Source organism: Phyllosticta citriasiana (genome assembly GCF_038021145.1).
Source record: "Phyllosticta citriasiana strain CBS 120426 chromosome Unknown IWZ02scaffold_9, whole genome shotgun sequence".
NCBI lineage: Eukaryota > Fungi > Ascomycota > Dothideomycetes > Botryosphaeriales > Phyllostictaceae > Phyllosticta > Phyllosticta citriasiana.
Window position 1 is genome coordinate 124,901 of NW_027117286.1, and position 22,082 is coordinate 146,982.

A 22,082-nucleotide genomic window follows, 5' to 3' on the forward strand; every position below is an offset into this window, starting at 1 on the left:
GTGAGTGCGTCGCCAGAAGCGAGAACGGATTGACGCTGACGGTTGAGTAGTCAACGTCTGATGCCGGTTTAGGGGATGGACTGCTTGCATTTGCGGGCGGCGCAAGGCTTCATACCCTGCAATTTCTTTCTTCTCAGGGCGCAATCCAAAGTCCTTCGGATGGTCTGACTAGGTGGACCAGTCAATAGCGGTGACATACAAAAATGACAAAGAAGCCCCAACCCACCATCAATGCTTCCTGCTTCCACCTCCCAAGACCGCATGAATGCTCCACAACCCTCTCCTGTCTAGCCTAGTCAAACAGAAGAATGCTCCCTAGCCTCTCCAACTCCACTCACGCTCCTTTGTCAGAGAGCTTTGTCGCAACTGACGCGGGAGAAGAGTAGTGTGGGTGGCCAGCGGATGCTGCAACTTGTCCGGCAGATTGGCTCTGTGCTTAATATGATAAGACAGCTTTTGATTAGGGGAGCCTTGTTCTAACTTACGTGGGGAGAGTAGAGTGAGCGGCTAGCGATAGGACGGGGCTAGCCTGGGGTCTCGGTGTATTGGGTTCTGCAGCGCACATGGAAAGCAGGTGGCTTTTTGGCCGATGGACAGGGCTTCTGGCTTCGCTTGGATTTGTGTCAGATGCAGCTGATGGCCTGGCAGCGTAGTTGTAGGTGTAGGAGTAGTGGTGATCGAAGTCCAAGGTCGAGGAGAAGGGCGCTGGAAGGGGAGGAGCTGAGTGGAAGTGTCGTTGCGTCTCAAATCGGAAGGCTTAGTTGTCATTTGCAGCAACCCGTCTCATGGAAGGAGAAGACCCGGCGCGTTGAACTTAAGGCGCGACGGGTGCCAACCAACCCAACGACACACTCTTGACATCACGCTTTGGTGGAAACATGAAGGCACACATGTAGACCACATCACGGCGCACAGCTTCGTTGCAATCAACCACGGGTATCCAGCTTCATCCTCGCTCAACACCAGCCGCACCTTGCCTTCGTAACCCAAGTGCGGCTGTCAAATTTCGCCAGTTCACGCGTGCTGATCGTGCCAGTTGTGTTGAGATTTCATGAAAGACTTCGAGATCGAAGACGACGTGCAAGCGGTCAATCAGGCTTTGAAAAGACACTGGCCCGAATATCAGAACCTGAAGAAAAATGACGGAGAGGGCATAGCTTATCGCGTGCTGAACTGAAAAAGAGGAGGAAGCGTTCTGTAAGCTCTCCGGCTGGTCCTCTGATCAAAATGACACTTCTGACAATGACAGCGCGGAACCAGGCCGCAGAGTTCCCGACCTGAAAAAGCTGTGGATGAAGAGAGAACAAATACATGCAACAGAAACATCTTGCACGCTCCTGGCTCGTCTGAGATCTCTCCTCGCCCCAGTGCGGACGCCGGAAACTCCAGTGCCATCAGTGGAATTTCTCTTGAATCCTGCGCAAGAAATCGACGTCAAGTCAAACTGACGTCGAGCCAGCTTTCAAGAAAGAAACAAGAGTCGGGTGAAAGACAACATGAAGGCTTCATGGTCAAGCGTGCGGTAAGCACGAACAGGGAGGGCGTCTACGGCGGTTGGCGCACATGCTTTCAGTGCCACTGAGAGAAGGCACTTCTACTCTGTGGCTTGCCTGTGAGGGTTTACTCTGCTTTTCAACATGTCAGATTGTTCTGGTTTTGCCAGGTTGACCAAGTCAGCGCGCGTGACCTAGACATAACCGGATCTGTACTTCACGGACTTGTTTTTCGGTTTAGGAATCATAGCCACAGGCTTCCTCAGTTCATCAAGGGTATCGAAGTCGCTATTGAAGGGTCAAGTTCTTGCGAGGCCTGTGGCGTTTCAAAGCTTGTGACCCCTTTTCTAGGCCCTGGTCATTGTATGGTCCAGTTCAAACGTTCCCCAAGCGCTAGTTGTCTTGTCTTTGACGACGAATTTTGTCTTGCTCAGTTGCATCATCTTGTTCTCGCCGAAGTGCTGTGACCTCTTTGTTCGAAGGAGAGTCTCTAACTTTGAACCAGAGATTTAATTTTGAACACAGTATTTGTTGCGGTGGATATCTTTTGGGTATACTTCTTTTGGGGCATCAGGGCGTCCAAGTCATCTGCGATGTCAGATTTGGAATCCCTGAATTCATATTGGGAGTCCTGGTCAATGGTACACTTCTTGAGATCAATCTTTTTCACCATGGGAGGTCTTCCAGACTCGGTGGCCAGCTTAGAACGGGATGATTCGTAATTCTTGGTCCGCTTTTGCGATTTTACGGGGCGTGAGGATGATTCGGCCGTTATAAACTTGCTTTAGTGTTAGTTCAGTCATTTTGCAGTCTCGAACGAACAAGAATCTCAATCTCAACCCGCCGTGCATCTTTCCTGGTCTCAAATCTCTGGCTCGTACAAATTCCCCAAGACCTCATCTTGTCTGGTACGATGGAAGAATGCTCCAATTACAGGCGCAGATATTTGTCGGTCAGATGCTGGAGTTCGCTGCTGGCAGGGGTCGCAGTCAAGCTAGAAGGCTCTGGGTCTGGGTGTGGCTTCTTCCACAAGCGCTTGTTTGATAAGAGGCTTCAGGTCTTCCTCACGTTGTTTACAATCGTGACCCGCTTTCCCTTCCACTGCTATCCTCTAACTCTTCTCTCCACCATCATCCCTTTAAGCCGTCATCGAGCCAAAAACGCCGTACTTAAGCCGAACATGCCATCATCAAGCTAAGCGAGCCGCATTTCAGCCAGACAAGCCATCCTCGCGCCAAAAAAAACTCGTTTCTAAGCCCAAAGAGCCGCCCTCAAGCCTATAACACCCCCCTCAAGCTGAAAAAGCTTTTCTCGAACCGAAAAAGCCGTTCATAGCCGTGAAACCCGTTTTCAAGCCGAAAAGTCCGCACTCAAGCTAAGCCAATCGAGCCGTACTTAAGCCAAGCCAGCCATCTCTAAAGCCAAGCCAGCCCTCTCTAGCCGAGCCATTTCCCCTAACTTCTTTCTTTCCAAGCCATTCAGGGAGCATCAGCTCAAGGCCTGTCCGTGGAAGCCGATGGTAATGCTGGAGCCAACCTTCGGTAAGGGAACACAGGTATGAGATTACATCTTACTCTCAGCACACTCACATCCTGCTAACCAAGATGTGCAAATTCCGAAATGCACTGGTCCTACGAGCGGGCGATGTTCGTCATAGAGAAAGTTCCCGCTCACGGTTTCTCGCCCCGCGAATTTTCCTCTTTCGAAGACTGCCTGGCATGGGTCAAATCAAAAATCATGAACACCTTCATTAATGCGGACCACAAGAACAAGACCGACCGCGAATGTTTTCGCTCTCGTCTCTAGAAGCACAGCCATGGTCATGAAAGAGTATGAGCTTGTCGCTTGAGGTAGCTTCACGTCTTTTAACTGCACAATTCTGATCAAGAGGGTCCAGGGTTAACCGCATGCCAAGCCGAACCGACACAAAAAAGACACCACTATGATTCCTCAGAGCACGATAGAACTCAACAAAGCCACTTCGGCAGCCGCTTAATCCTTGAACGATGCGTCTAATGCGCAGTCGTGCGCTGATGACGAAAGCCTTAATGGTGCGACTAGCATCCACGTCATCGACGGCCAGACACCTGATATGCGCCTGGTTTTGTGCTCGAATTCCGAGGAAAAGTCGAGCGGCAAGCTTCCATCCCGCCGCGAGTAGAAAAGGCAGGCCTCCACCTGGGGTGCAGTCAGAGCTGGATCAACACTGGTTAAGTACCAAAGAGGGCGGGGAAAAGGCTGGAATGCAGTGAGTCTCTAACATTTTTCGCCCGTGATCAGAGACCTGGACGCAATTAACGAACTCAGGATAGCCACAGGAGAGATTCTCGAGCCGGGCAACATGTACTTCAAGTGCTCGTCCACTTTCGCGTGGGTTTCCCGCGACGGGTTCATCAAGCTGACGAAACAGTTCGAACAGTACGACATGTCGAAGGTTATCGTCGCCATGGACCAAGTTCGGCTCAAGAAATGTTGAAGAGGTCAATAAGGTGAGTCATTCTGCTTGCTCTACTACCAAGTCCATTTCTTTGCTGGTTAGGTTCAGAATTTCTAGATCAGCTCGCTGCGTCGAGCATGAAGGGCGTTGTTAAGCGACAGCATCCTGGCACGGACTGCCCTTAATCCTGCATCCTTGTGTGCAGGAAGGAGCATCGCCGTTGTCCTGAAAGAAGTCGTGGTGGGAGAAGAGATTTCCTCTGTCTTGCTGCCAATGTCAAAGGAATGATGTTGTCGTCAGACCGTTCCCGGGCTGTATGATAACTCCCCTTCGGAGGACAGCTCCCTGGACGCTGTGATATCCTCGCCACCCTTCTGGTTTAATCTTATCTGGGCCTCCTTTTAGCAACATACATTGAGAGCCTATCATTGTTGAAATCTGCGTGGCTGGAACTTTTGCAGCAGCTGCTTGTCTTGCAAAGTGCATCCCGGACTTGGGGTTTGGTGAGATCAATGAGATGGAGCGGCTTTTTCCTCGAACCTTGGAATAGACTGACTTATCCGCATTTTCCTGGCCGCAGGAGCTTGTGTTGGACACACACAAGTTCGAATCCGGTACTTATTGGAAGAGAGGAGACAAGAAGAGTTTGACTCCATAGTTGCTGAATTTTGATTCGTGCTTCGTGAATTGGATACCGCCAAGTGATTGGGAGGGTGCGAGCGCACTGGATGTCAGGATTACCAAAAAGAGGGGGTTGAAGCTGAGATACAGTTCAAAGGACCAGTCTTACCGAATCTTGCATCATGAAAGGAGGGAGACGAGAGTACATCAGGGACCATGCACGATGGGTCTACTTGGTTGTCAGTTTCTTTCAACAGTGCTTGCCGGTTTGCCAATGAGGCCAGGCAGAATGTTCATGCTCTCCCTACTCTATCATGCGCGCAAAAAAAAAAAAAAAAAAAAAAACCAAGACCACTGTTTCGAAACTTTTCAAGCATCTTCGCCGTGAGAACCGCGCAGAATGCGTATCCTTCTCCCACAATCCTTTTCATAGGAGAAATGACAAACATGGTTAAATCTCTCCAAGCCCTTGTAGTTCAAGCCAAATGTCCCCCAATCCCCCTGAAATGTCGACTGCCCTGATTTTACCCCATTTCTGATTTGACTCCGTGATTGTGGGCGACTCACAAAACGCCGCTAGACCTGATGGGTGATTCTCGCTGATGACCGTTAGTTTGGCCGTCAACTGCGCGCAACTACCTTCGCTGTTGTCGTCTCCACGCTCTGGGTTGCTGCACCACTCCTCTTCTTCAGACTCATCATGTTCCGAAAACCAGTCTTCTCCTTCTTCGTCCTCTTCCTCGTCTTCGTCAACTTCCATGCTGTCCTCATTCTGGACGTCAGTATGAGCGCCAAAAGTGACTGCCTCGCCATTCTCATCGGATTCTTCGGCATCGTCACACACTTCAGCTTCGTCGGAGTCTTCCGAGCCGCTTCCACGGTCATCTTCAGCCTTCAAGACGCCGAACCTCGAGACGCGGAGCTTGAAATCCTCGATGAGCTGTTGAAAGTGAGGATTGAGGACTGTGCTTAGCGGTGTGCCATCCCTCTACAAAGCCCAGATCCTATCCTTCGCGGTCTTTCCGTCGCCATGAGACATTTTTGGGCCTCTTGGAATATTACAAACCGGTTTTCCTTCTTTGATCTTTTGCATGCGCAGTAGCACCTGCTCGTTGAGGTAGGTCTGAGCAGTCGTCTGGTCTGCAATTCGGATAGCGATCGAGGCGATATGTGTAAGCGTGTTTTGCTGCAAGCCGAGCGATTCATAATAGGCCGCAGCATCAGCGCCCCAGTGCTTTTGGATGAGCTTGTATTTATTCTGTGTCCTCTTTTCAGTCGTGGTCGATGTCGAATCCACTGGCGCCGCATCGGAGGCCTTCTTTGGGGTGTCGTGCCTAGATTGGACTCGAGCGCGCATGTTTTCGGGCAGTGCCAACAACCTCTCAACATCTTTCTTGATAGAGGTTTGGATAGCGCCGAACGATTCTTCCTGCATCTCCTTTCGCCAAGCCGCAAATCTTTTCTTCAATCACAACATGGTGAGTGTCGATGTAGGAGGCGGTGACATTCTGCAGGCACTCGAGCAGCTCGGCCTGGCCTGCCTTTGTAGCAGGATCGCCTCAGAGTTTCATTTCAGCAGCAGCCTGACTGGGTTTCGCCTGCGTCGAATGGACTTTGGTGCTGGTGTTGTTCGATTTGTGCGGCATGATCTGGCCCACCGAGACGTGTTAGCCCATTGCAAGTGACAATCACCTTGATCTGGAGGACCTTTGGACGCACTCGTGTTTCCCTTAGAGCAAAGTTGAAAATGCGTTCCAAAGAGAGAGCTGGGCTTTGATGTGAGTGAGGTGGCGGAAGGTGAGTTGCGAGCTTGGATGTGATCTGGTTAAAGTATTTGAAAGAACTCAGCGGCCGTGAATCCGGCTGAGGTGGAAAGGTGAGTATCGAGTTTGAGTTTCGGATAGGTGAGGTGGTCAAGAGAGAGCAGCGGACTTGGGATGCGAGGTGGGAAGCGATCTAGGTTAGATGCGCTGAGGAATCAGTTATTAACCTCCAAGTGTAGACTGACGGTCGTCAGCAGTTTCGACACAAGCTGTGATGAGCCGTGGGGAAATATCCTCGTCAAGCACGTCGACGCTTTCTCCCTCACACTCTTCCACACCTCTCCACCACCTTTCCATTCACCTTCGTACGATCCACCATGATTCTCCTCTCCCATCTCTTTGCTATCATTGCGCTGCTCACGAGCTCGCTGTTGGCAAGCGAGTTCACGAAATGCGCACCACAGGATACTCCGAAGGAGTACTACGACGGCCTTGCGCGCGCCATTGCCTACGAGCAGGCCGTGTCGTCGCCCGACGGAGCGTCTGGAGTTGACGGAGTTCAAGCCATGGGCGACGACGAATCTCGTCCCTTCATCAAAGTGTACTTTCACGTCATGTGGGACTGGTCGGATGATTTCATCACGGTAAATTGAACCATCTTTGCTTGAAGCGGCAAAAGAAAAGTCACTGACAGGCCCCAGGATGCGACATACTTCAAGCAATTCTCCATCCTGAAGGACTTCTTCCAGCCTCTCGGCATCGACTTCAAATTGGTCGAGATGACTGTGTACGCAGAGCGCGTATTTGCCAAAGGATATGACAAGTCAGAAATGATCAAAAAATTCCACAGAGGATCATATTCTGCGCTCAACGTCTTTTTCACCGAGACTATCGAGGGGCGACACAACATCTTTGGGTAAGAGAGACTGTGGAAGCTTTTAAGAAGCTCGAGCTGACAGTGTAGGTCATCTACGCTACCGATGCCCGACATGACTTGGAACCGCGCTCCTCTCTACAAGGATGGCGTCGTCATCTCCATACGCGCTCTGCCCGGCTTCTCACTCTTCAGTAACTACAAAGCTGAAATGGGAAAGACGTTGCTCCACGAGGTGGGCCACTGGATGGGGCTGGAGCACATCTACTTCAACGGCGTAAGTGACGGTCAAGTTTCCAGAACCCGAATTTTTCCTGACGTACGTACCGAAACAGTGCGATCCGGACTTCGTCAACGGCGGCGACCATGTCGAGGATACCCCGCCGCAAGCCGATGGCATCTCAGAGTGCTTCCCGGAGGGCACGATCATACGCACCTGTCCCGAAGACATGTTTCCGAACAACCTCATCACGAACGTGATGGATATCGTTCCCGCAAGTCTCCCTTCAAAAGAGCTTTTAAAAACACTTCTGTGTTCTAACACTGTCCTAGGACCAATGTATGGAGTCTTTCACTCCAGGCCAAGTTGCAAGGATGAAGTGAGTTCCCCTTGGCGCTTTCGAACGCACTTCGCTGACTTTGAACGAGGAACATGTTCTGGTTGATGCGACACAACACGCCGTCTTCGCCTCCCCCGTCTGCTCCGAAAGAGCCCGACCAGGGCCCAGCCGCGGTGTCTAGTCAGGGAAGTTGAATTCGACTGACAATTGACGGTCCAGTGTGTCTGGAGGAACAAGGAGGCGGTGACATGGAACATAGTCAAGAGATGACTACGGGCATTTTGAAGAAGACATGATATGAGAGGGTGGATAGGGACGGAAAATCATGGCTCAACCACAGAGGTTGCCAGAAAGTATCTGCCAATGTTCGAACGGAGTGATATCGTCCCTTTGATTCACGGAAGTACGGAATGGAGGAGATGAGTCCAAAGTCGATGAAGAACGATTGACTAAAAGAGACAACTAGACAACAAGTCCGATACACCCTTCCCGTCATCCCTATCCCCAAATACTGCCCCTACAAATCCCAATCCAGCAAATCCTCCACCTCGCTCGCCGCATCACCGCACATGTACGGATCCGCCTCTACCTCTGCCTCTTCCGCCCTCTCTCCATCCCTGAATCTTCCTCCATCGCCACCGCCATCTCTCCCTTCGCAACCCCCTCCAAACGACGAAGACACTTCCACTTCTTCCCACTCGCCATCTTCCCTGCCCTCTGGTTCTTTCCCTCCCTGTATTTCTCTCCCCTGATCTTGCCCTGCATCACCACCCCCATCACTCTTCTCCACCCCTTCGTCACCCAACGCCTCAACTCTCGCCCTCAACCACGCCAGCGCGTCGCGATTGCGCAGCCATTTGTCGCGCTCGCCGCGGCGCGCATGCACGTGTGCGGCGAGGGTTCTCGTGTGGATTTCGTGGGTTAGTGATGCTAGGAGGGTGTTGTTGGTGGGTTTATGTCGGTGGGACGATGGGTGTGGTTGTGGTTGCGGTGGTGCTGTGGTGGGTTTGGTTGATGGTTGAGGAGGAGGACAAGGAGAAGGAGGGGTGGTAGGGTGCGATTGTTGGTGCGCTGGATTTGGAGTTGTGGTTGTTTTCGTGGTTGAGGTGTTGTGGTGGTCGTGCTCCCCCCCCTTTACAATCTCTTCACCGCCTCCCAACTCTTCTCTCCTCACACCATCAGCCCCAGCAGCAGCAGCAGCAGCAGCAGCAACACTCTCCACCCTCAAACTCGACCTCGCCCTCGCCCTCGGCATCGGCGTTGGTGTCGGACTCAGCCCCATTTCACTTCTCTGCCTCCTCGCCTCTCTCTCCCTTAGAGCTGGGGCAATCCACACATTCCCCATGCCTCCCCTTCCGCCTCCCCTTCCTACCCCCCTACTCACACCCCTCCCCCTACCTATCCCCGTCCCTATCCCCCGAACACTCAACCCCGACCCCAACCCCGTGCCCCGCCGCTGTTCACCAACCGCACCGCCCTCGCCACTAGGGCGAAAATACGGCGACCTGGCGCCCGCAGCACGACCATAGCCATAGCCGTTGCCGTAGCCATAGCTATAACGCGGCGAAACGCCAGGAGAAGAGGAAGAATTGGAAGAGTGAGAAAAGGGGGAGGGTTGGCGGCGAGGAGGCTGATTAACCGGACGCGTGCTGCGGTGCAGAGGCGTTATTAGCGGGTCGTTGGCGTCGCGGGCTAAGCGGCGGCGTTGGTGGGTGTGGTGCATTTGTATGGCGGAGGGGGTTTTAGCGTGGGTGTTGTGCGAGGAGGGAACTGGTGTCATGGTTGTGAGTTGGTGAGTTGGTGGGTGAGTGGTTGGTTGGTTGTGGCTATGGGAGGGAACGGTTGGGGTGGAGGAGAGGAAAGGAGAGGTTGGGTTGGATGGGAGTGATGAGAGTAAGAAAGAAAGAAAGAAAGACATACCTCCACTCCTCTCATTTCAATCTGACCTTTTTCTTTGTCGTTTGCACGGCAGCGAGCGAGCGAGCGGACAAGCGTGTGGTGTGTGCGCACGGGTCGAATGGGTGTGGTGTGGTGGGTGTTCCAGACAATGGGAAGGACAAAGAAGAGCGCGGCACACAAAATATGCCGGATGCGATGGGAGGGAAAGATGCCTTGTTGAACTTTTTTATTCGACTTCGCTTTGGTTCGTCGAGGTATGGAGGGGATGTGCGCGTAAATAAAGGGTGCGTGGGTAGGTTGAGAGGACAAGAAAATCGGGGGATCAAGGAGTAAGTAAGTAAGTGACTGCGGAGATCGAGGGAGCATGCATCCCGTCCATCCATTCAAACGCCTGCCAGCCCGAGATGGCTCAGACAGTCAGAACTAACCACCAACCTTTCATCTCAATCCGCCTCATCGCTCAACCGCACGCCCTTCAGCCTCCCCACAAAGCCCTTCCCTTCTCCCTCTCTCACTCCCTCTCCTCCCACGCGCTGGATCGGCGCCTCAACCGCGACGCCTCTCCACACAAAGCTCTGGCCCAAAATCCCAATCACGGTCAAGAACTCGTGGCGCGCCCACCCTTCATTCCCATCTTCCGCGCACACATCCAAAAACGTCTGATTGCCGCGCCCCACCAGCTGCGCCTTCGTCCACGTGTCGAGCGGGAAACTGTAATTGAGCGCGAACAGGTTGCCGTTGGCCAGCAGCGTGACGTTTGCGGACCCGCCGACTAGGAGCGAGGAGTCGGTGCCGGCGAAGAGGGGCGGCAGGCTGTCAGAGTCGGTGTTGCCGCTGGGCTTGACGACGAAGCTCAAAGTGTAGTTGCGTCCTTTACTGCCGAGTGGCGTGCGCAGCGCACACGTGCCGTCGAGAACAAGCGCGTCGCCTTTGACACCGCAGTCGGTGTGGGCGTCGTACGCGTTGCCCGAGACGTCCGGCACCGAGCCGACGGTCGCTTTTTCAAAGTCGTACTCGAGTATGGTAGACGAGCACGACTCGACGCTGCGATCTAGATTCTGGCCGGGGATGGCAGCGTGCAACGTCTCAAAGACGGAAATGTACTCCTCGTAGTTGAGGGAGCCGCCCCACTGCTTGTCGGCCAGCGCGGGCAGCAGGTCGCGCCAGGCGTAGTACGCCTCGGTCACGGTCGTCGCGTTGCGCCCGTAGTCGTTCCATTGCGCGGCGACGTGGCCGAGGACGAGCGGCTCGCTGCGTGGAGGATTGTTCGTTGCGTTGTTGATGTCAAAGATGTGCGGAGCAAAGGGCCCGCCGCTCGCCACCGATGGGTCGCCGTGGAAAATGCGCGTCGCGTTGAGCGTCTGTGGGTAGCTTCCGCTGTACTTGCCGACAATGTAAAAGGCGTCGTCCGAGTTGAGAACCGAGTAATTGTTGGCAACGTAGTCGAAGAGCGGGTTGTCTTCAAAGAACTCCCAGTGCTGGATCGACACGTCGGTCGATATGTTGGTGTAATTGTCCTTGGGCGGAAACGTGCCCCATATCCGCATCTTCTTGGTATATCCAGATTCGGCTTGGATGAAGGCGTCCATCTCGCTGACAAAGTAGTTGTAGTCGTCGGCGAGTTTAGAGTCGTACTCGTCAGCCCCAATGTGCACTGTCTTGGACTGGAACCAAGGCAGAAACGTCCGCCACATCGTCTTTACCGTGGGGATCGTGTCGGGGTAGCTGATGTTGAGCATGCTGTAGTCGGTGCTGAGCGCCAGTTCCGGCTTCCATTGCGTAATGACGAGCGAGTGGCCAGGCATTTCGATCTCTGGAATTATGGTCACGCCTCGCTGGGCACATCGTTCTTGCATGTCGTCAAACACACTCCGCGTGTACGATTCGTTCTTCCGACGGTTCAGACCAGCGACGGCATCGTCGTCCGAGTCGAGACGAAAGGCTGCGTACAAGCCCATTTCGTATTCGGAATTGTTCAGGTACGCGCTATTCAGGTTGTCGCTCAGGTGCAGGTGGAACGTGTTTTGCTTGAAGAAGCTGAGGTACGAGCAAATTTCGACGATGAAGTCTGCAGGGTAATACTGGCGTCCGCCGTCGAGCATGACACCCCGGGTAGCCCACCCGGGAGCATCTGTCGCGGTTCCAGTTTTGATGGTTCCATCTCCTAGTACGGCTGCTTGGATCAGGCTTCGAGTGCCCCACCACGCTCCGAGAGGGCTTGCGCCGGCAATGGTGATGCCGCTGGAAGTCACAGAGAGCGAGTAGCCTTCGGAAGTGTGGCGTTCAGCAGCATCAAGAAACGCAATCGAGTCATCGAGAGTGAGGAAAATGGAGCCCGCGGTCGATGAGGTACCTGCAATGACAGAGACGCTCGATTGATCCAGTGAGGTCTGGAGATCACTTGCAAAAGTCTCGGCGAATTCCCAAAGTGTCGGAGGAATTAGTGTTTGGCCAGCAGTGTCCGTCGCATTTGAGTGACGACTGTCTACAATGATGCTTTTGATGGTGGTGAGCGAAATCGTTCCATCTGTGGCTTCGAAAGGGGTGGAAGGTACGGTCAAGAGCCGCGCAGAGGCTGTATATTGTTAGTGAGAATACAAATTCGCGATTGCAATCCTTACCAATGCCAATCAATGGCAAAAGTATCGTACGCCGCATGCCCAAGTTCACCATCCAATCTCAAGATGATGAGAGCGGGGACCAATTCGAGAGATATGCGGGCATAAGTACTTTAATGGTTACATCTTGCAGACGTCAACAGAGACTCAAGGCAATTCCGATTTGGGAAGGTTGTATGTGTGATTCGGGGTTTTCGAAAGATCCCCTCAGTCGCTGGCGTCATGCGGCAGAGATCCGACTGGGCTGCCATTGTTTGGGCTGCCATTGTTATCGACGAAAACAGGTTGCGTTCGCATGATATCCCTGCCGCGTGGCCATTCCCGACCTGGAGGCGCTCAGGCACCGCGGCAATGTAACCCTGAAGATTTGCAAACGCGCTGTATTGACGAGTTAAATCAGATGAGGGGTGTAGGCGGGGAAGATCTAGGTTGAGGCAGCATTCAAGATAAGGTGGAGGTGCTATAGCGTAATAGCGGGGTTGCGGAGCTTTGAACAGCTACGAGCACGAACAAGGGCAGAGCAGGGGGACACTCTCAATACCCTTTCCCATCAAAAATTCAAACGGTGTACCCCTGCAATGGTTCGGTTGTGGATTCAGCCTCAATATCAGTAGTGGTGCAAAAGTGGGATCCAGGAACAACTCACTGTGGATGCAGCCCAAGGTAAACACCGTTTCCACCTTGACGTCCACACTACAAAAATGTAACAATCTAGGCCGATGCGACACTTGGTCAAGAATCAGGGAAACGCATTCAGAGCTAAGATTCAGTAGAGTGGTATTAAAAAGTCGTGGTACATGTCCGGCGCAATCGAAAAAGAGCCAGTAAGAGGCACTCCCAGCCACAGAGATGAGAATCGAGGACACTAAAAACTCCAGACGCCTCCACGTGGCTGTGCCAATCTCGCCTAGTTCTTCGGGGGGTATTTCGTGAAGAGAAATCTGGATTGTTAGCGAGGTCCATGAGAAATGCAAAACAGACATACTTGGAAAGGTAGTATTCGGCAACGCCAAAAAGACCAACGGCACCGGCCCAAGCACCAGCAAGCTTCCAATTCAGCTCGCCAGCATTGTATTTCTTGTATGCACCAAAGCCAAGAGCGGCACCGACGACGCCAATGGTGACGGCATTTCCAATGACGACCGGGTTGTCGGCGTTCTCGCGGAGACGACGGCCACCCTTCTTCGCCTTGGCCTTTGCCTTTTCTTCCTTGGCCTTGGCCTCCTCGCGAATGACGGCCTCACGCTCGAGGCGCTCGAGCTGGGTCTCGGTCTTTACCGGCTGAGACTCAAAGTCGGAGGGGACGGACGCAACGTGGGGCGTGTCGACATCGACCAGCGAGTGGGTCGAGTCATCGGTGTTGTGGACTGAAGGGACAGGAGGGGCCCGCCTGCGTTTTCGCTTTGGAGTCAGACTTTGTATTCTCACGAGTTCTTCAAGAATGTCTTCGGTCAAGGAGACGCGTCGCAACGAGGAGGGAAACAGGTCCCACGGATGAGCCTGGGGGATCTGGAGGGCTGCCATGGCGGACGGCCGTCAGATTGACTGGACAGGCGCAGACATTTTCCATCAAGGGGAAAAAAAAAAAAAAAAAAAAAAAAAAAGACTGCTGCTGCCCAAGGGGAGTCAGGTGCGACGCGAGCGGACGCAACTTGGATAATGCGCGACGCAAGACCACGACAGCAGGGGCGAAGAAGTGGGCATTATGCGGCCCGCTTTGTGCGCGAAGATCTCCATGGCCCCCAGCAGAGCAGCCCAGTCCATCTGGCGGTGTTGCCAACCCCGTTGCGACGTGACGGGCTCATCGCGATGCCGCAGAGAGGAAAGGAAACACGCGGTACTTACGCCTGCGGAGGGGTCAGTCTCGACAAGCGCGCGTTGCAGGGTTGACCGCGGATGGGGACTTACGTCTTGGGGCGACTGCTTGGGACCACTGGCGGCAACGTCTGCGTAGGACATGGTGGAGGATGTGTTGACGAGAGATGGTTGTTTGTTGAGAAGGTAGGTAGATGAGAGAGGATGCAAAAGTCACACGACGATGAAAGGGAGGGAGCGGAAAGGGAAAAGGAAAGGGAAAGGGAAAGCGAAAGGGAAAGGGAAGCTGAGGTGATCGAGACTGGACGATGCAGCACAGTGCCTTGGAACCCGCTGCTGCTGACGTCATTGCCCAGTGCACGCCCGCCCGCGTCTCCCCCGTCCCGTCCAGTCCCGTCTTTCTCATGTCACTTCCATTCATTCTCCATGTCTATCCACATCGGATTTCCTCTTCTCCACTTGTTTACATGTAATGCTCAAACCTTTACATTAGCTACCCCACTCGCTCCTCTAGCTTTTACGTCTACTATACAGTTGATTCTAGTACAGCCCCTTAAGGCCCTCTTCTGCTGCCACGCGACCCCTTTTGCACTCGCTGAACGCGCCAAGAATACAATGTCTTGAGAAGAAATCTTCCGCTCATTTGCTACTGTGCCAAGGCTGCGGCACTCCATCAGCTGTCGCATTCTTCTCCGCCTCGCTCTTTGCCGACGCCTGGGCGCGTTGGCGCTTGGCCTGGATCTCCTCGGGCGACAGTGTAGGCCTGTCCTGCGATGTCTTTTCTGCGCGCTCATTTGGTGTTGCCGAGTTGGACTCGGAAGTCTTGGATTCTTGAGCCACGGGCGCGTCAGCTCCATCCTTGGTCACGTCGTCGTCGTCGTCGTCGAGCTCCTCGCCGTAGATTTCGGGGTACTTCCTAAAGCAGTCTTGCATGCCCCTGCGATTCGTCAGTCAAAAATACCGCAACACCTCGGACCATCATACTTGAACTTGTCAATACACTCGACGCCCTTGGGCTCCTCCTTTGAGTAGACAAAGCAGCTAAAGGCAGCCTTGAACTCCTCTCCGCAGGGGCCGTGGGCCATGCCTCCCAAACACGGGCAGTCCCAATTGATCTCGCCGGTCTCCGGGTTGAATGCGCCCTGTTGACCCGCCTCTTCCTCGAGAGCTTCCGGCGAGCCACCTGCCGCAGCATTGTCAGTCTGCGCTTGCGCGGCGGCCTTTTGCTTTTCCTGGGCCGCTATCGCCTGTGCCTTGGCGAGTTTTGCGCGCTTTTCGGCAGCGATGGCTTCGATGGTGGGCAGTTGCTCGCTTTCCTGCTCATTCTGGGCTAACGTGGTGTCTGTCATGCCGTTCAATGGTTAGCGGCGTTTGGAAGACAGGGTCTTGCCTAGTTCTTACACTCGGGCTGGTCCGCAAAGACATTGCTCGTGTTGTAGTAGTAGACGGCGCCAATGGCAAGACCCCAGCGCACAAACGAGCTTTTCCAGCTTCTCGACTTTTGCGTGGGCGGTGCGGTGCTCAGGAACCTTGTCGCGCTCGGAGCTCGAGCAAGAGGACGCTGCGAGCGCGCGGCGGATTGGAGGGCGGCGCGTGTTGCGGGGCGAAACATGGCGGGACCGAGACGCTAGATGGAGTAATGGAGAAAGGCGAGCTTTGGGGGTCGATGGCAAGCTGTAGATGGTCGATGGGGGCGACGTGTGCCTCTGGGGCGTGATGTCGGTGCTGGTGGTTTGACCGATGGATTATCTCATGGACTTTTGTCGGCAACGTTTTGTCAGCAAAAGGGAAATTCTAGCCGTACCCGCGCGGCTGTAGCTGCGTTCCTGCTGCCGCCGTCTGCTCCACCTTTCGTCATCCATCACCAACTCCACACTGGACATCATTGATACCGTCCCCCCACCTGCCCACGACTGGACTACCTTCTTATTCGCCCATCATCACTTCTGAATACTCCCTCGTCTCTCAATGTCGACAAATACCCACCACCAGCAATCTTCGCCGTCAGTCTCGCAACAACGCTGGCAATGCCTTCCTTGAATTCACTCGACCCAGCCCAATTGTCTTTCCAGACTCATACTGAACTTACAGCAGTTCAGGTACATATCAACTTCCGCAGATTCCATAAGTCACTTGAGCAACGTTAACAGCAGTAGCAGCAATGACGGCCCAAGCAGGCAGCTAAGGCCAGATGAGCGTTGCTAATTACGGAATGAAGATGATCGACACCGCCGTGAGATTACCTAGGTGGTGTTGCACCCTGGCTGTGGCTGGCATGAGCGTGATTCCATGGGTCGATGGATTGATGGATGGCCGGGGGCCAACCAGCCAGCCAGCCAGCCAGCCAGCCAGGGTTCGATTCGATTGATTTGCGGGGGCCAAAACCTGAGTCGAAAGGGGTCGCCGTCGCTCAGGTGGACGTATGGAAGGAATGGATAGCTCCATGTCTTCCCATCCATTAGGCCGCTGGGCACGGCAGCTAAGTAAGAGTGAACCCAAGCGGAGTTGACGCGGTGAGGCGTTTAGTTTGACATGAAGCGGGCCGCTGTAGGGGAATGCCTCTGCTGCTGCTGCTGCTGCTACACCTGTCTTCCGGCTGCGTTGCGCTGAAACCGTGTCAAAACGCGGGTACCTGTCTGGAGTTGGCGGCGGCACTGTCATTTCCCCTTTGTGATGCGGCTAATCATGCATGACGTTTGCTTGCTAGCTAGCGCCGGTTGCTGCCCTCCCTCTCTGTTTTTCAACGTGGAAACGCGGTTGCGGCGCTCGTCGTGGTGGTGGTGGTGGTTGATGCGTTGGCTGATGGGCGTGATGGTGAGTGCTGTTGTTTTTGTCAAAGTGTCCGAGAAGGAAAGGTGATTTTTGCTGCTGCTGTGACAGAGGCCGAACGGGTCGCTTGATCTCAGCTTGGCTGGGCAGTGGTCAAGAAAATGAGGCGCGTTATTGCCTTCAAAGGGCTGGACGCTTTGCTCTCGCGAAAGGCTTTGGCACTGCCATTTGACAGCGCGCAATACATGCCAGCTCGAAATCAACCAAGACGATTGATGGCATCGAAGTGTAGCCGCCAACCTCGCTCACGTCGTAGACCGGGCAACTTTTTGCGCTTCTCACAAACGTCGCCTCAATGGCGAATCACTGCTCATTTTCGCACCCAACTCGCTTTCTTCACGAACAAAGCGCTGCTCCTGGCGGTGCTCGGCTCCTCCTCTCAGCCCTATCGGTCTCTCCTTTGTGCAGCGCAATGACGCGTGGTGGTCTGTTGGGGCCAAAAACTGTGCACGCACATGCTCCCCCACGGCGATCGATACCTCACAGCCTACCGAAATCCTTCGGCACTCCTGCCCGTTCTATGCTTGGAATCGTTTGAGAAAAGCGTACGCGGCGCGATGAAGCGGTCTGTACGACTGCAAAGAGCGATGGAGGTATATAGCGGGCGCTCTGTGAGAGGATGATGGCTAGTTGTTGGGTCATCGTTGACGAAGGAGAGCTGCTGCTGCCCGAGTATGCCATTTGTCCGCCGTGTTTCTGTTGCTTCGCTGTCTGCGCTGCCGCTGTCGCAGTGCTTGAGCATCGTGGTGCCCAGTACCGTGCCGGGCAATGCTTCTGATGTCGTTGATCAGGCGTTTGTAGGATTTGGTATCGAGAGTACTAGCTTTCAGCACTATGCGCGTCAGTGTTCGATCCCCGTCTCCTCCTCTCTCCACTAACAGCCAGCAGTTAGTGGGCAAATCGGCTCTTCGACAAACCAGTGGACGCAAAACATCCTTTCTGGCTTCGCCAAGAGGACCGGAGCGCCCGTCAACATTCGCGTGGGCGGGACGTCTCTGTGAGTTTGTCCCCCTCTTCTGAAAATCCATGTACCTATCCACTCATCAGCCGCCTCCTCTGACCTTGTTCGTGGCCCCGCATAGAGACAACGCCCTCTTCGACCCCAACCAGGAGCCCGCCGTGCGCTACGACAACACAACCGAAACGCACACACTACACTCACACTTCACGCTAGGCCAGCGGTGGCTCGACGGCCTGCGCGCCCTGTCCTCCGTCAGCTGGGTCCTGCAGCTGCCGTTCGCGCGCAACAACCAGACCAATGCCGTCGAGTTTGCGCGGGCGGGCCTCGCCGCCATGCCCGCCGGCTCATTCGATGCGTTTGAAATTGGAAACGAGCCGAATTGGTACCACACGGTCAACTATGATGATCGGAATGCGTCGTGGAGCCCGCAGGCATATTTGGACGAGTGGGATCAGTGGGCGCGCGCGGTTTTGGCGGGCACGGGACTTGATGGGGTTGAGGGAGCGCAATTCCATGGCTTGACGCTTGCGAATAAGGCGTCGTCTGAGTGGAGCTCGTCAGTGTTTGATTTCGAAGTTTCATATATAAGATTGTACTGACTCCGAAGCAGGACTGAGGTGTTAGACTCACTTGACAATTCGACTGTCAAGGCTGTCTCGCAGCACTAGTAAGTTGTCGCATCTTCCAGATCCCTTCATCACTCGTAGGTTGCTGACACTCGACAGCTATCAATCCATCGATGGTGGCATTTTGCAAGGTCAATTTCCGCCTCCCTCTCTCCTGGTCGCTCGGAGAAGCCAGGCGATGCTGGAGAACGTTGACGGCTGACAGAGATGATAGACATCCTGATGAACCACACATTCACCAAGACTCGCATGGCGGAATTCTCCCAGGCCATTAGCACTCTCGAGACCAACGGCAACAGTATTCCCATCATCTTTGGCGAAGTTGGCAGCGCTCTGGGTGATGGCGGGTCTGGAGACTACGAGCTGAATGCTGGCCTTGGAGCGTCGCTGTGGACAGTGGACTGGCTGCTTTACGCAATGACGCTCGTGAGTGATGCCCCGTAGATTGACTGATCAACACTCCCATTTCTCCTCCTCCCTCCGTCCTGAGAGACTCAGCGGCACGACTGACACCCCATTCTCGTTACAGGGCGTCAAGCAAGCCTCGATGCAACTCGGCATCGACTACCCCTTCTCCAGCTTCCAACCCGCCACCGTCAACGCCTCTTCTAGCCCCTACGCCTCGCCCACCAACAACACAGACCACCCCGCCCGCGTGCTCGGCGGTTTCTACGGCGACATTTTCGTCGCCGACTTCATCGGGCGCGACGGCGAGCTGCGCGTCGCGGAGCTCGTCACCACAAGCGAAGACGTCACCGCGTACGCTGGCTACTCCGGCGACGCGCTGCGCAAAGTGGCGCTGGTGGATCTGCTCCTCTGGAACGGCACTACGGTGCAGGGGCAGCGGCCTAGCCAGACGGTCTCGTTGGAAGGCTTGGGGGACGGCGTGAAGAGTGTCAGGGTGCAGCGCTTGACGGGACCAAGTGGGAATGCGCCTGCGACGGAGATTTCGTGGGCGGGGCAGCAGTGGTTGACTGAGGGAAATGGGCTGCCGTCGACGACGCGTAGCGACACTTTGACGCTAAATGTGGAGGGCGGTGCGGTGGATGTCGAGATCAAGGCGTCGGAGGCATTGCTGGTGACGCTTTTGTAGGCGGTTTTGCGCGCTGAACGTGGCTGAAATGACTGGATTTGCATCGTGGATACCTACCTAGCATTTTCCAAAACTTTTCCATCACCTTATTCACCCTTGTCCAATCGATCCACGCGCGGAAAACTGCATGAATGCTCCCCTGACGTCGCATTAAGAACGTTTCCAACTCTTCTCTCGTCCCCTTTTCAGAGCTTCGGCCTCGCAAATGAAGTGCCTCATTGTGCACGAACAAACATTGCCATCAGCGTACGGTAATTTCAAACCCACCAGAATTCTTCAGAAAATCAGGAACTTTTAAGATTTCCGGGTTTCCGTCAAACTCAGTGCCGTACCTATACAAGCAAAAGCTAGCGCTACCGCCGCCCACCCGTCAGTCAACCTCAGATCAAAATACCTCGTGAGGATGGTGCAGGACTCACCGCATTCTGCTCTGCTGGCCTGAGGTGAAGTGCACCTGACAGTCGTTCGGAGTCGAGTCCATGTAGTTCAACGTGTCGACCGGCTCGTCGAAGGCGCCGGCGGAACCGCACGAGTAGATGGCGCGAGGGGGACAGTCGTACATGGGAAATGCGCTTGGTGGAGTATCAGAGACCTAAGAAGAACAAACAAACGTGTGTCAGAACAGGGAGGCTCCATATCCGGGAGTCACATACAAAATCACCACCGCTCTCCTTATTCGGATCACACTGGCACAAGACAAGACGTCAGTTAGCCAAACGGAGCGCTATGTATTGGGATTTGATTTGGGAGATTCACGCCGCTGTGGTACTGATGGTACAAGCCCAGCCAGTGGCCGGCTTCGTGGACGATGGCGTTCAGACCGACTTTGGGCATGAGCTCGCCCGTTGCGATGCGGTAGTCGAGCACAATCATGTCTTCTCTGCGCTGCTCCTGATTGAGGGGCCATTGGGAGCCGTCGAAGGGCATCGTCGTCATGCTGTTTTGCGTCAGTGAGATGTAGAGGGTGCGGTGAGCGGTGAGTGCCTTCATTCTTCTTGACACCCGCCGTCGAGATACGCGGTTTGACTTACCCATGAAGCTTCATGCCGGGACGTCCACCCCAATGCGATGCGCGCAGCGTCTTGACAAAATACACATTCAGCGTCTGAAAGCCGCCCACACGCGTCTCATCCACCATCTGCAGGTGATCGACATGATCGGCCAGATACGCATCATCGATAAACTCAATGCGCCTCAACACAAAGAAAATGGGAATATCCAGCTGGAGGAACGACTGCTTCAGGTGCTGGATAGCACCAGCGACTTGCTTGTGCTGCACAAATTTTGCGCATCAGCTGAGAACCTTTTTTTCCTCGAGAAGAGTTGGGAATACATACCGAAATGTAGTCACCAAAGTAGAACGCATACACCGGGACGACAAAGTACTGCGGGCAGATGTGTGTCACGCCATTGCGCCCTTCCAGCTTTCGGCTGTGTGTCCAGTTGGCTCTGAAGCGGTCAATGTTGAGCGCCGCTCCGCCACCGTCCAGTTTATACTCGTTGATTTGACCCGTTCCGCGTGTGTTACCGCACTCGAGATTGCCTTGGCCGAAGCATGAAGTTGAAAGGTGTGGTAATAGCATGACCAGTAGGGCCAAGGTGAGAAGGGTGAGGCGCATGGCGGTGGCCTACACAACGTGACGAAGTAACGTGATGTTGAAGTTGCAAGCACAATTTTGAATTGCAGAGTGCGAGTTTAGCTTAGTGAGTGCGAAATTGGAGCAATCATTGTCTCGGCGTTTATTAGTGTCGACACAACATTGTGTGTTAACGATTCACATTCACCTCCCGAGTGGTGCCTCAACTAGCTGCTTAACATCTCCTCCGACTCTCAACCTCTCTCAAAATGCCGTCCAAAGCGCCTGGTCCTTCCGGCGAGCGAGCCACCTACATCAAGAAGGAGTCAATGACCGACATCAAGACGGAGCCCGGAGAAAAGGTACTTTCTTCGACGCTCTGGTCACAGAAACACTTTACTAATAAAGCGCGCCCCGATCCAGATTCCTCAACGCAAGACCAACGACAAGCTCAGGATAAGTGAGTGCACCGTCACAAAGCACAATGTACAATCTTGTAACCAACAGCAGCGAAAACCGCTCACAAATTCGCAGGCGCAGAAGCAGGCTCTAGATGCTGAGCCGGTGAACAAGAAGAAGGAGAAGGAGGAGGAGGAGACACCTCGCTCTACGTCACCTCTCGATCACATGAGGCGCTGCTCGAGGAGCGGGACTCGTTTCAGGTGTCCTTGGAGGAGCTGTCTGATGTCATTTTGAAGAAAAATCATAAAAGGAATCCTTTGTCAACAACTTTTCCAACTCTCTGGGCGAACTGGATCACATCGAGACCTGGATCGCGGAGATGAGAACTGAGGAATTGGAATCGGAAGAGATGCTGCGCAAGGATCATCCGGCGGATGTCTAGAATTCTTGGACCAGGTGGCTGACATAGGTAGTCGATTGAAGTGGACCACGGTATAGCAGTTGCGGATCACAA

General features: G+C 54.1%; 9 protein-coding genes across 9 annotated transcripts; 3 read left to right on the top strand and 6 right to left on the bottom strand.

The window, feature by feature from the left end:
- Positions 1-2,763: 2,763 nt before the first annotated feature.
- Positions 2,764-4,324, top strand: IWZ02DRAFT_455474 (uncharacterized protein). Its single transcript, XM_066767792.1, has 5 exons — positions 2,764-3,048; positions 3,106-3,323; positions 3,391-3,741; positions 3,801-3,836; positions 3,913-4,324. Exons 3-5 carry the CDS (start codon positions 3,500-3,502, stop codon positions 4,082-4,084), a joined length of 450 nt encoding a protein of 149 aa, XP_066621018.1. The 5' UTR covers positions 2,764-3,048; positions 3,106-3,323; positions 3,391-3,499; the 3' UTR covers positions 4,085-4,324.
- Positions 4,325-5,002: 678 nt separating this feature from the next.
- On the bottom strand, positions 5,003-5,986 carry IWZ02DRAFT_434391 (uncharacterized protein; the record flags this gene model as incomplete). The annotated part of the gene is made up of 2 exons (XM_066766358.1): positions 5,003-5,491; positions 5,618-5,986. The coding sequence occupies 2 exons, from the start codon at positions 5,984-5,986 to the stop codon at positions 5,003-5,005; spliced, it is 858 nt and encodes a 285-aa protein (XP_066621019.1).
- Positions 5,987-6,691: 705 nt separating this feature from the next.
- Positions 6,692-7,929, top strand: IWZ02DRAFT_491816 (uncharacterized protein; the record flags this gene model as incomplete). The annotated part of the gene is made up of 6 exons (XM_066769784.1): positions 6,692-6,958; positions 7,016-7,230; positions 7,279-7,465; positions 7,524-7,686; positions 7,741-7,787; positions 7,837-7,929. 6 exons carry the CDS (start codon positions 6,692-6,694, stop codon positions 7,927-7,929), a joined length of 972 nt encoding a protein of 323 aa, XP_066621020.1.
- A 178-nt stretch (positions 7,930-8,107) lies between these two features.
- IWZ02DRAFT_455476 (uncharacterized protein) lies at positions 8,108-9,196 on the bottom strand. Its single transcript, XM_066767793.1, has one exon. It carries the CDS (start codon positions 9,091-9,093, stop codon positions 8,266-8,268), a length of 828 nt encoding a protein of 275 aa, XP_066621021.1. The 5' UTR covers positions 9,094-9,196; the 3' UTR covers positions 8,108-8,265.
- An 894-nt stretch (positions 9,197-10,090) lies between these two features.
- Positions 10,091-12,305, bottom strand: IWZ02DRAFT_491817 (glycoside hydrolase; the record flags this gene model as incomplete). The annotated part of the gene is made up of 2 exons (XM_066769785.1): positions 10,091-12,222; positions 12,269-12,305. The coding sequence occupies 2 exons, from the start codon at positions 12,303-12,305 to the stop codon at positions 10,091-10,093; spliced, it is 2,169 nt and encodes a 722-aa protein (XP_066621022.1).
- Positions 12,306-13,172: 867 nt separating this feature from the next.
- On the bottom strand, positions 13,173-14,224 carry IWZ02DRAFT_470462 (uncharacterized protein; the record flags this gene model as incomplete). The annotated part of the gene is made up of 3 exons (XM_066768801.1): positions 13,173-13,206; positions 13,251-13,666; positions 14,174-14,224. 3 exons carry the CDS (start codon positions 14,222-14,224, stop codon positions 13,173-13,175), a joined length of 501 nt encoding a protein of 166 aa, XP_066621023.1.
- A 487-nt stretch (positions 14,225-14,711) lies between these two features.
- On the bottom strand, positions 14,712-15,838 carry IWZ02DRAFT_307935 (intermembrane space protein). The gene is made up of 3 exons (XM_066764009.1): positions 15,482-15,838; positions 15,065-15,422; positions 14,712-15,017 (listed from the first exon to the last, which is right to left on the bottom strand). Exons 1-3 carry the CDS (start codon positions 15,690-15,692, stop codon positions 14,720-14,722), a joined length of 867 nt encoding a protein of 288 aa, XP_066621024.1. The 5' UTR covers positions 15,693-15,838; the 3' UTR covers positions 14,712-14,719.
- A 1,745-nt stretch (positions 15,839-17,583) lies between these two features.
- IWZ02DRAFT_491820 (uncharacterized protein) lies at positions 17,584-19,589 on the top strand (the record flags this gene model as incomplete). The annotated part of the gene is made up of 7 exons (XM_066769786.1): positions 17,584-17,749; positions 17,798-17,906; positions 17,992-18,426; positions 18,481-18,537; positions 18,596-18,627; positions 18,711-18,922; positions 19,026-19,589. 7 exons carry the CDS (start codon positions 17,584-17,586, stop codon positions 19,587-19,589), a joined length of 1,575 nt encoding a protein of 524 aa, XP_066621025.1.
- A 415-nt stretch (positions 19,590-20,004) lies between these two features.
- Positions 20,005-21,208, bottom strand: IWZ02DRAFT_521981 (uncharacterized protein; the record flags this gene model as incomplete). Its single annotated transcript, XM_066770813.1, has 5 exons — positions 20,005-20,181; positions 20,243-20,275; positions 20,346-20,526; positions 20,621-20,862; positions 20,927-21,208. The coding sequence occupies 5 exons, from the start codon at positions 21,206-21,208 to the stop codon at positions 20,005-20,007; spliced, it is 915 nt and encodes a 304-aa protein (XP_066621026.1).
- Positions 21,209-22,082: the final 874 nt, after the last annotated feature.